At 43.5% G+C, this 12,035-nt stretch overlaps 2 protein-coding genes across 3 annotated transcripts in view; one reads left to right on the plus strand and one right to left on the minus strand.

The window, feature by feature from the left end:
- Positions 1–312, minus strand: part of LOC8039533 (ubiquitin carboxyl-terminal hydrolase 15) — a 61,279-nt gene extending 60,967 nt beyond the window's left edge. For both annotated transcript variants that reach the window (XM_029983918.3, XM_029983917.3), the window contains exon 1: positions 302–312. The gene's annotated coding sequence lies outside the window, so the exon portion shown is untranslated. The remainder of the gene's footprint in view (positions 1–301) is intronic.
- LOC8039536 (actin-related protein 2/3 complex subunit 4) lies at positions 296–9,469 on the plus strand. Its single transcript, XM_029983921.3, has 5 exons — positions 296–425; positions 1,333–1,451; positions 1,777–1,984; positions 7,199–7,369; positions 9,350–9,469. Exons 1-5 carry the CDS (start codon positions 423–425, stop codon positions 9,353–9,355), a joined length of 507 nt encoding a protein of 168 aa, XP_029839781.1. The 5' UTR covers positions 296–422; the 3' UTR covers positions 9,356–9,469.
- Positions 9,470–12,035: the final 2,566 nt, after the last annotated feature.

A 12,035-nucleotide genomic window follows, 5' to 3' on the forward strand; every position in this document is an offset into this window, starting at 1 on the left:
GTTTGTTCGTTTTTCGTTTCTCTGCTCGCTCTTTTTGACCTTTTTGAGCCACCCAGAGCTCTGGAGCCACCAGCTCAGTCCGTACCTCAGTTGTGAAACTCGCCATGTTGCAACACCCAAGCCTCAAAAAGCTCTAAACATCAAGTGCCCTCGCAATATTGTATTTTTCGCTTTATGTTACGCTTATAAATTATTCGTAAACAAATAAAACATTTAGTATCACCGCTTTATATGTATATATATAAAAAACGCCTTGAGCAACTTAAATAATCCGTTACTAGCGCCATTACAACAAACTTACTTGTGACACCATACTTGTGATACTCGAAAGCAGCCTCTTTCCTTCTGGTTGGGCTGCGTGGTTTGTGTCATGTCCGGTAAATATTGATAGTGGACTCCGGCGGGTCAAGTTGCATGTCGAAATGGTACGTGAACTCTCCTCAAAATCCACCAAATACACGCAGTGTGGGTAAAATGAAAAGGCCCACTTCACCTGAAAGTTCTGAAGGCCGGTACTTTCGTAGTTTCTGCGACCCAACATCAAAGCGGGCCGACATCGGCATAGGCGTTGCCATGCTCCAACTTCGCCCGGCGCTTAGCTTGATTGCAAAGAATTGTTTCTCAACACCAGTTGGATGAACCGCTAATTAGACGCATTCTCATCGAGCTTATTGTACGCGTTAAAGAAATAAGAAAATATGACTATTTCATTAAAACGGATCTAGCGCAAGGGACGTAAGCGAAGCGTTCATGCGTGAATAATGGTACAGTTGTAATTCAACGCTGATATGCTAGCACAACCCACGCAGCCCTTCCATCGGGTTCAGACAGCCGATCGCGCGAGCTCGGAGTATTTAATTAAATATTGAGCCCGATGAGCACTAAGACCCAAGCTCTAATTGGTCCCCGTTAATGTTGTCGGGGGCGGTTACCTGCATGTCCGTCACACCGAGACCGAATCTCTATTGTTAAGGTGAGTCACGTGCAACACAAAAGGAAACTCCACTTGCGTTCTCCACTCCAATTCCTCCGAGATAGAACTCGCATGGTTCCGTCGTCCTTAGCAGCAAGCTATCCTGAGGGGGTTGAGGGATTGCGTCTAGTTGTGTAGCATGGAGAGTCATCCCCTGTTCATGCAGGATCCGGTTAGTCGAAAAAGCTTTACTGGGGTAACAACCGCGCCGAACGCTAGAAGCCACATAGTTTGCGATTCCAAAGGCTGGTTGTAGTGCAGTCGGCCACAGTCAAGCGCAAGTGTGTGAAGCAGCCTTTAAGGTTTGGGTGAACGGGAGGCAACCAGTGCTTCAGCGAAGGTTTTCTCTCAAATTTCAGTCTGCCACGTTGCGGCCGTACCTGACAGCCGTGAGGCACACGCTAAACGCTGCCATGTGCCTTGAGAACTTCTCTTCACAAGTGGTGGAGAGACACAACAAACCCGAAGTGGAAGTCAGGTACGAGCAGCCTACCATTGCGTTAGTGTAGCACTTCTTCTAGGGTGATTGGGCAATTTTATCAGCATGCTCGGTGTACGCTTTCAAGACGGGTTGAAAATTGCTGACAGTTTGCTGGCTAACAGCAGAACTGTAGGTGAAAATTTGGGAGAGGAGAAGCTTAGTGGCAGATAGTGAGACTTTGCTTTTGCAAATGATAAAAGGAAAAAGCATTGCAGTACCTTGGGAGTATTTTTGTGACTCTGGTGATCACTACAATTGGATTGCAAAATGTGGAGAGAGTCGTGTCTTGACCCGCGCTTGTCCCGGGCCTCCCACCTTGCAGGAGCAGCAAAGAGCTGCTGCTGAACCCGGTAGTGATCAGCCGCAATGAGAAGGAAAAGGTGCTCATCGAGGGCTCCATCAACTCGCTGCGCGTCAGCATTGCCATCAAGCAGGCCGACGACATCGAGCACATCCTCTGCCACAAGTTCATGCGCTTCATGATGATGCGGGCAGAGAACTTCATCGTGCTACGGCGCAAGCCTGTCGAGGTATCCGTCCTCTTCTCTCTTTAGTGGTGCGGAGAGGCCTCCGTAGCTTCTGGGTCGCAAAGCCCGCAAACAACTCGTCACCTCACTCCCACCGGAGACTGGCCCACTGTTCTGGGACCGTTTGGCCTCTGACTCAACTGATATTGTGCCTGAGCTGATTTGGGTTTGTGGCATTTACCTAGCCGGGATCATGGCATGCATTATGGTGGCACCTTTGTGAAGCCAGGAACCACTCTCATGGACATGTTAAACATGGGGCAGAGACGTGCTCCAGGCACTGCCGTAATGACCAATGCTGCTGCAAGCCAATTGAACAAGGGACCCTGCCTGGCTTTAACAGTCCTCAGAGCTCAGTACATAAAAGTGCGAGGGAAGCAGGACTGATGCATTTGTTCTGTTCTTGTGCAAGCGTGTTTAATGCATGGCATTGCTTGTCGACAAAAACGAAAGGGTGCAACCTTGCCGGCTAGCAGCCGTCGTTGTCGTTTGGGGGGCGGGGGAATGTGGGCTTCCAAGCGAGTCTTTGATTGAACTGCGCTACTAAGGTTTTACACTACATACATAAGTTTGCAGTTGCTCTCACTCGTGTATGTCACGTGTTTTACTAGTCCAAGTGTTGTTTCATTTTAAAACCTTAGCAGTGCAGTTCAATAAAAAAAAAAAAAAAAAAAAGGCAAGCCTACTAGCCCAATCTCAAGAAGTCTTGAATTTCCACATCTAATAAAAGGGATGAGGTAAAGCTGAGTAGTTCAGGACATTTTGGTAATGTAGCGAAGGTCCCTCCACTATGGTGATTAGTGAAGTCACAGTGTACAGGGTGTTTAGTTTTACATGTAAAGGCCCGTTCACACTCTTGCGACTGCTTGCGACCTCTTAAACCTGGGTTCCTTAAAACTTCTTAAACCAGAGAACACACTAGCGCCATCTATTGGGAAGCAGTGTAAACTCGGCGGTCCGGCATATTTTTTTTTTATTTCTCGCGCAATATCCTTTCCTTTCTGGCTCGAAAAGCTTTTGTCAGTGTTATAAACGAGCCTTTCTATGGGTATTACGCACATTTGACCTCGGAAATCCCGCAAAACCTTCGCTTTTGTGAAATGCAGTTCTAGGATCACCGCATAGATGGCGCCACAATGTCAGTGTGTTCCCTCATTCTAGAAACATTTAAGAAGTTGTAAGAGATCTCGTCTCTCTCAGTCGTACTCGGTGGCAAGAGTGTGAACGGGCCTTAACAGATTTTTTTTAAAAAGTGGGTGACCCTTACATGGTGCTGTTTTCACAGTGTATTTAACAGGATTGATGGACATTAGACGGGACAAGATTTGTCATGTATAGTCAGCTAATTGATTAAAATTGCTTTATGAACTTTTTAAGTATTAGATTTATGAGTCACGTTCAATTGCACTTTTAAAACCAATCGCTTATAAGGGTTAGACCAATTTATACAATTTCCGAAAAAGTCTTTGAGGTATTTAGCAATACGTTTTTGAATGTTTGTTGGCAAATCAAAAAGTGTGCGCGCAAAGTGCGCCTCATTGGTACAAAAGTGACGTATCCGTGCCGGTTACCTCTTGGTTACCTCTTCTTTATCTCAGCAGCGCGTGGGCGTCGACCAGACGCTGCCTAGATAACGACAAAGTGCCAGTCACCCTTCTCCGTATTGTTCAGGGCGCCCCACCCTAAATAATTGGGCATGCTAATATGCCCACACTTTTTTAACTGCCGACAAACATGTGAAAACTTGGGGACGAATATCTAAAAAACCACTATCCTTTTTTGCAAATTGTATAAATTGGTCTATCCATTATTAGTGATTGACTTTAAGACTGCATTTGGAACATAACTCATAAAATCAAAACTTAAAAAGTTTGCTAGCCAATTTCAGTTGATTGTCCGACATATTGGGATGAATATTGCCCCGTCTAACGTCCGCCGAGCCCGTTAAATACGCAGTGAAGACAGCATTCATCCAAGGATCCCCCCTTTTGAAAAATTGTGTTACAACTAAAAAGAAACACCCTGCGTGTTCTTAAAAGGAGCGGAGAGCTAAAGTTCTTTGACTCCTGCTTTTGTTGACACAACAAAGCGAGCCACTAAAATGGTGAGCACTGGTTCACTGCAGTGATTGAGAGCATGGGAATGGATGACATCTCGAAAGGACTAGCAATTTAAATTCAAAAGTCCATTTTGCATTTTTCACTTCTGCCGTATCCAGGGGCTCAAACCGTAACCAAAACCGAAATTCCGTTAGGAACGAAAATGTTTCAGTAACCATAACTAGATCGAAACCGTTATTTGAAATTTATGAAAACCGTAACTGTAAATTATTTACCAATAACCAATATTAAACAATATTACCCCAGGAAATAAAAAAAAAAAAATTAGTTTTTCTTAAGAATAACTTTGAGGAGAGATCTTGAAATGCCGTGGCCATTTGACAGATTGACAGAGTTAGCGTCAGCGAGTGTTGCACCTAGTAATACATTTACGTTTAATCTAAATTTAGGATTAAGAATACTTAGTTGGAATGAGTGGCCGAGCTTATAATGAAAAGTCTATATTTCTAAATCTGCCACACCTACAACCGCTACATATATTCAGTATGTGTTGCCTTCAGGGTTAGATTTCATAGATCTCCATTCAACTCTGTTCTTTCAAAATTACCGACGTTCCTGACCTGCAGTAGCCAGTAGGAAGAAACGAGGTAAATTAATTGACCATCATGCAGAGCTGGCGGAAAACAGAACCTGGTATTCATTTCGTCTGAAACACGTCGCGAGTAACGATTTTGGAATACCACAGAAAGAAAAAAAAAAGTCTGAGGTTTTACATTGACGTTTTATATAAAGTTTTTGGATATTTGGGACTGCTTTAAACCATTTATTATAAAACTGCTGTCTAGCATTTTAGTAGAACAAATTATTGGAGTAACCGAAACCATAAAAATTTAAACTGGAAAAAACTGAAGTGAGACCGATATCAACAGGAAGCGTTAACCGTAGCCGAAACGTCATATTTTTCGGTTTCAGTCCCTGACCGTATCTGCTCGAATAATAGCCGCACTTATAAATGAGGCCTCTGGGTCTGCTTTCCCGCGGAGTACAGGAATAGCGAATCACCGCGATTGGCAGAAAAATGGCATTAATTTACGGGACAGAGATAGGCTCTTTTTTTTTAAATTGCTATCTGCTCAGATCGCATTTTTATGGGGAATCATGTTCTCAACCTTGTTATTCGCTGCGTTTTTTATGCAGAACGTTATGATTAGCTGTGTGTGTGCGCTCTGCAAAAAAGTAGACGGAAGGGCCTTGTTCATAAGAAGTGCGGCTGTTACTCGAGCAAAACGGTATTCTGACGTGAAGCTGACAAAACAATATTATACTCTGTAAAAGAAAAAGAAAAAAAAAATTGGGTATTTCTGAAAGGTTTGCAGAGAGGAAATTCGGATACTATGGCGTCTGACAGGCAGATTACTCGCTCCTCTGTTAGAGAGGAGCACACTGGATTGATTGGCAGTAGTCACGTGAATGGTGCTTTTAAGCATCTTTTTCAGCAATATTCAAGCGTGTGAAGAAGCTCATCGGACAGATGGCGCTCCAAAACTGAAGTTGACACCTTTCGTGATTTTGCCGCTGATTGAGGATGGAGGTCACCCCAGTTTGTGCCGCTGTGTGGATTGTTATTTTTAGCAGTATTGCTATCGGAAGGCTCAACCGCAATGTTTTTGTACGACAGGTAGTGGTTAACTGTCGACATTAAGAACACTGGGTAAATGGTGCAAGTATAATAAATGCTGACACAAGTGAAGAAGACGGACTATAGATTAGGCGTGTTTGTTTTGCTGCGGCAAATTGAGAGTGTTTGTGGGCTTTTCAACTTTATTTCTTTTTATGCACCGCACAATGCCAGTGCTTTTGTGCAGTATGTAACTAGAAAAACACTATATGCTGACCTTGCAAGTCTTGTTGTTACAATGTTGTTACAATTAGAAAATCGGACCTCCTCAGATTTAGGCGAGGCGTCGGGAAGCTCGGGCGACGCTGTGTCGTCCTGTCGCGGATCGTTTTAATATTTCCAGAGATGAAGGACCGTTCCCTGCGGTTTCAGATAAAGCGTCGTGCGACTGGCAACCGTCGTTTGAAGCGTCGAGATGGGCGAAGAGTCGTTCCTCTGAACCGTAGCTTGTTTAATAGCTCCAAGTTCCCCAGTGTCCGCTTTTTTTCCTCTCGTGCTCTTCTGTCCTCCTTGCCTGAAACGAGCGGGTTTGGGAGCTATGCTTTGTTTCAGCCCAAGTCCAGGCGCAGCCAACGCTACAAGCTATAGTTTGTTGCAACTCAAGGAGGTTGGGTGAGGGAAAGGAAGGCTGGGGAGGAGGAAGCAGACGGAATGCTGGAGAGAGGAGGAGGTTTCTCCAGAGTTCTGTCTGCATTCTCCTCCCTAACCTTCCTTTCCCTCGCCCTACCTTCCTGAGCTGTAACTTACTATATAATAAGACCAATCAAGCAGCGTCAAAAGCGTGGGTCGCTGGGCCTTTTCTGCTTACGATTGGTTCGGCGATGATACATGTACAGAAACATGACGAACACCTTCGGCACGTAGCGTCGGCCGCGTCTGGACTTAAAGGGAAGCCGAAGTGGTTTTGTATTTAATAAAAACAACACTTAAATTGTCTTCATTTGACCTCCAGAATCACGAATATCAATATTATATTCCAGGTTGTTGAGCCAAGTGGCCAAACAGTGCTTCCAAAATAGCGTTGAAGCTGCTCCTTCTTGCGCGTTTGGGTGGAAGGAGGTAATTGCGACGTATTATATGTAGATGTCAACATTTCCGTGCCTTCTGCAAGGCATGGGAAATGCGCGCAGTGTTTTTGAGTCCTTCCCTCACAAGTGGCACAAGCGAGGCAGTTGGAACCCCCGTGCAAGACGGCACACACAGTGTTTGGTCTCGGTTTTTTTCGCGTCTATTAATACATTCAGGTCAAATGCTCGTGATGTTCAAATTCACGTGACAAAAATTGCTAGAATTCGCCTCTATCTCGTTTCTTTCAAGAACCCCTTCAGATTCCTTTTGAGGTGAATAAAAGTATAGGAGGGGAGGGGTTTCCTCCTTCTTGATCGCGTGTCAGGCTTTAAGGAATGGCTGAGAAAGGAAGCTCCGTTGCAGCGAGCATTCTGGGTCAACGGAGTGTTCGGGCTTCGTTCTGTCTCGCAGGGCTACGACATCTCGTTCCTGATCACCAACTTCCACACGGAGCAGATGTTCAAGCATAAGCTGGTGGACTTTGTGATCAACTTCATGGAGGAGATTGACAAGGAGATAAGCGAGATGAAGCTGGCGCTCAACGCAAGGGCGCGCATCTGTGCAGAGGAGTTCCTCAAGCGGGTATGTCCTAGTACGACACTGCGCAAAGCTGGTGCTTTTCTTGCAGTTTCACTATTCCGGGTTAGCGCCAAGCATCAAATTTCTCTGCCCAAGTAAATGCTGAGCACGAGGACATTGCGTGATGTTAGCAGCTTTGTTTGAAATTATAGCCAAAAGAAGCACGTACAAACTTGGAAAAAGCTTGAGGTGCACTTAGGCACTTCTTACGAGTTGTGAATGCGAAAGCATAAGAGCCCCTCTGTTGATGTGGATGCTAGAGGCGGCGCCATGTTCGTCTGTGTTAAGACGAGCAGAAGCACCGCCGACGATGTGGATGATGGAGGCGACGCCATGTTGGTCGGCGGCGAGACGAACAGAAGCCTCCGAGCGCGCGCCAACGTGTCCGTTTTAATTGGCGCGGGGCCCGTAGTGGCATGGGGTTGCGGCAGTTAGTTTTATCGGTGCGCTGGTGGCACGGACACGCAGCGCCATTGGGCAGCGGTCGTTGAGACTGACGTGCACAGCGGCCAATGGGAGCCTCGTCGCCACTCGCCAGCCAATGGGACCTTGGGGATCAGGAAAACTAGGTGCCAAACTGATGACGTCGGCTCGCTCCATGGGACAGTTAATGCTTTCGCATTAATAAAGACAGTGCCTAGAGGCTCTAGACAAGGTAACAGAAAGAAGGGCTAAGTGTGTTTGGTTTTGTTTTGCTCCCTTTGAATGGGAGCATTGTTTGTGCTCCTCCTCAGCAACCCTGAGATGTCACTACACTTTGAAGGTGTAACAACTTAAAGTGGTTGCACTGTTGCTCAATGTAAGCATCGGTTGATGCATCAAGTTGTCACAAGCCAAAGTAGCTATATGCTGCCACATGTTTATGGTTCCGTGCTTCCGTGCTTAATTTTTCCCCAAGACAGACTGTCTTGGGGAGAAATTAAAGGGCGTCTTAAATATGTAGCATTTAAAACACCCTACGATTTAAAACAAATTCTGAACATATACCTTTTGGGATTTTGTGTCCGTGGCACGTATTCTTGATGACATGACAGTGTCATGCGACACTGACGTCAGGTGACACCACAATGTAGCTTCAGTGGCCAATTTACTTTGCCCACAAAATAAGGAGCACGAAGAGGCCCTATAAATGCTGCACATTTGGAACGCCTTTAGAAAATGCCAGAGACCGCCAACATTTTTTATATACAGTAAAACCTCGTTATAACAAAGTTGAAGGAGCGGTCGTAATTATTTCGTTATAACCATTAGTTTGTTATAGCCAATGTCCATTTCTTCCCACTATTAGCAAGCAAGGGGAATTATGATTGCTTTGTTCTATCCATTAGTTTGTTATATCCCATTTTGTTATAATGAGGTTTTGCTGTATTTGTGATATTTGGTTTTGACCTTCATTAGAATAAAACATGTTAAAATACAAACGTAAAAAGACTACACAACTTCGAAGGCCAGTTGCCTTCAAAGTTGCCAATTGCCCAGGCCCCATAGCCACCGGCAAACTCTCCTTCCCCCTACCCCTTTAAAAGCGGTTTATTAAACTTTTTAACTCCTACTACTCTGACACGGTCAATATTTACACCACCAGTGACAATGTGCTGGCTGGTTAAGATGCCAAAGCTTGAGGACCTGGCATTATTGTAGTCAAAAGTTAATTTAAAAAAAATTGTCGGTGAGAAAATGGTTAGCGGAGCCTGCAAATAGATGGAGATGAATAGCGTCTGCTGCCAGGGAGTCATTTTCTCATCAAAAGTTTTTGAGGTCTGCTCCGACTTTCGAACGAGAACATGGTAGGTCTTGAAGCTTTAGGAATTTGATCCCAACACCTAGCAGTACATTCTGGCAGAGTCTGGAATTTCAGCGATGCAGTTTACTTTCGTTATGCAGAAACAAAGGGGGTGTACCCCATTTAGTACACCCCTATTCCTTCATTGATTCAGAAAGAGGTTGATTAACTTAATCTCTTTGATCATTTTCTCATTCCAGTTTTGACAAACCCAGAAGGAGAGAGGTGCGGGGGTCTGCTGGCAAGCAACATTTTTGTTCCACACCTAATATATATATTATATGAATCATGTTATTGTAATAAACATTTTTGGTAACATACCCATGTCTTGGATAATATTTATCTTATTGTTCAAAGGACTTGCCACAAAATAGTTCAGGAACAATGGAGTATTGAATGTAAACAAATTATGTATTTGCTTCAGCTCACCAGTAGAGGAAGAGCCTTGAAATTGCCATGAAAGCTGGGTCCAACTGGAGAGGTGTACAGCAAAGCAACTTATTGATCAAACAGCACTTTTTGCTAATTCTTAAAATTCCTTTTATATGCATGTACTTGCACCAATATGAAATCATTGAAATTTCTGCATATTCACGTTTACCCACACCTACCGCTGGAGTGTCATTTTAAGGTGAAGACGTCTTCTGAATAGGGTGCGAGATACACTGGTTTTTCACTGTGGTTTCTCACCCAGTTCGTATTAAATTCTCATAGCCATTGCAATTTTGGGCACTAAGCACAAATATAAAATTATAGGTTATTCCTATCCATTAGTTTTCAAGAAAATCAACTTTGTTGCAGCTGTTTCTGCCCAACTATTACAATATACCCATTAAAATCTGGGACAAAACATGTCAATGTGTTTTCCAAACAGTACAGATATGGACCAAAGCAATTCTTGTAATTTTAGCATTCTAGAAAAAGTTACCACATTTTGAATTTTTTTCAATGATAATTGGAAAAAAGAAAATTAAGTTGCTGCCAATCGGAGAACAGTATATTTGAGTTCCCAGGAATCTTAGTATTGTTGCCCTGTCTGATTAGTGTAATACTGAAAAAAAGTAAGATACAAATTCTAGGTATAAAGATACTGTTAACAAAACTGTGTTGCAACAAAACAAATTTTCAGAGGAAACGTGGAAGATTTTTGAAACATGCTTGTGAACAACCTGGACATGAAACTTTGAATCGATGTAGCTAAATAAATATGCATAGTCATTTGAGTGTAGTAATTTGGAGATATGTTAACTATAATTTAAAGATAAAAGAATTAATTTTTTTTTTTTTTTTTAAGATTATATTTTGTTCACGCTGAGAGCGGGCTTTTTGCCGTTGTTAACACAAGTGTGAACACCCAGGCATGCGTAACCAAAGTACTGCGGAAGCCAGCCAGCTCGCGCTGAAGGCGGAGCTTCCAGTCTCAGCTTAAGGGTGAACGGAGTATAGGTTAGCGTTATGGTAATAATCAAAATGCATTTAATGTAATCTTATCAGAAATAAGTAGCAACTGATAGGTATACTAATTGCACTTTACAAGAAATGCCAAAAAAGAGACAGGAGCTCGCAATGTACAACTAACCACTTTACTGGTGTAGAAATAAATCGTACCGGAACCAATGGTCCGTCCCATTCATTATCAAGACTGGTTTGAATTTTCGATAGGCTGTATATAGATTAGTTAATTAAAGGCAAGACTTCAAAATTTATCCTATGAGATTGCCTTATACATCCTTGCGGTAAAAGCCAGAAGCCATTATTTTTGCTTTTAGTTTGGTACATTCAGTAACAAGCTCATAATTTGATTCTTAGCCACATTTCTGTGGACGAAATTTTACAGCGAAGCTGTTTATGGCTAGGGTTTCGTGGATTTTTTGTGTGCATCAAGAAAAACTCTGGTCCCGAATTTGATGCAAAATCTCTTAATTCTATGCAAAAGCTTATACGTCTCATCACTTGGATATGGATTTTCAGTAGATTAGTTATCAATAGGCACCATTTTTAAGATCAGTAGACTCTCGGGTAGATAATAAAGGTTTCTCAAAGATTTGCAGCTGTGCGACCCGCATCGGCCATGTCTACGCTGGCACCTCCCTCTTTGTTGTCGTTCCAAGCGCTTGCGTGCCTAGTTTCCTTCTGCTCTCCTGGGGTGGCAGTCCCGTCGCGCGTGTCTACTTTCCTCTGGGTCGCAGTCCCATTGCGCATGTCTAGTTTCCTCCAGCTTCTTAGGGCAACGATAGTTGATCAAGACTATCGCCGCCCCGAGCGTCAATGACCACCGATCAAGACAGCAATAAATGTGGGTGTGTATCCTTTCGTCATGATGACCACCGATCATAAATATAAATAAGTTAGTACCTTTCTTCAAAATTCTGTGTCACGTCTGCATTCAAGAGGCTTGTTATCCACCAATAAGCAGTGAGCTATTGTAAAGAGTGGGAACAGTGACCAAACATATTACTGCACTGCAGGATGGTAGCATGTGGTGCAGAAGTCTGTGCTCCAGACTCCAGACATTGGGAGCTCAATATTCATTCATTCCAGTTTTGACAGTAATAAGAGTTTGGCATCGTACTGACATGCAGTCAAACTTCTAGCAGATTGACATCATTTTAAATCTGGCCAACTTCCTGCTGTCTGAATGTGCTTACAACAAATTTGACTGAACGCAGGCACCGAGGAGCATGCTGGGAATACAGTTACCGTATTTATTCGAATATAAGGCGGTCACGATTATAAGGCGAGGGAGCAGTAGAAGAAACCAAGAAAAAGAAAAAAAATCGTCATATTGCTATACTGAGCTTCGAATATAGGGCGGGGTATGACTTTGAGACTACGGATTCTGGAAAAAAATCCTCGCCTTATATTCGAATAAATACGGTACACGTG

This window comes from Ixodes scapularis, unplaced genomic scaffold (assembly GCF_016920785.2).
Source record: "Ixodes scapularis isolate PalLabHiFi unplaced genomic scaffold, ASM1692078v2 PGA_scaffold2__306_contigs__length_199485367, whole genome shotgun sequence".
Lineage (NCBI taxonomy): Eukaryota > Metazoa > Arthropoda > Arachnida > Ixodida > Ixodidae > Ixodes > Ixodes scapularis.

What these genes read in the sequence shown, in the direction of transcription:
- LOC8039536 (XM_029983921.3), top strand. An exon ending in AAACCCGAAGTGGAAGTCAG is followed by an intron (nt 1,452 to 1,776) that starts GTACGAGCAGCC and finishes CCCACCTTGCAG; the next exon opens with GAGCAGCAAAGAGCTGCTGC. An exon ending in TACGGCGCAAGCCTGTCGAG is followed by an intron (nt 1,985 to 7,198) that starts GTATCCGTCCTC and finishes TCTGTCTCGCAG; the next exon opens with GGCTACGACATCTCGTTCCT.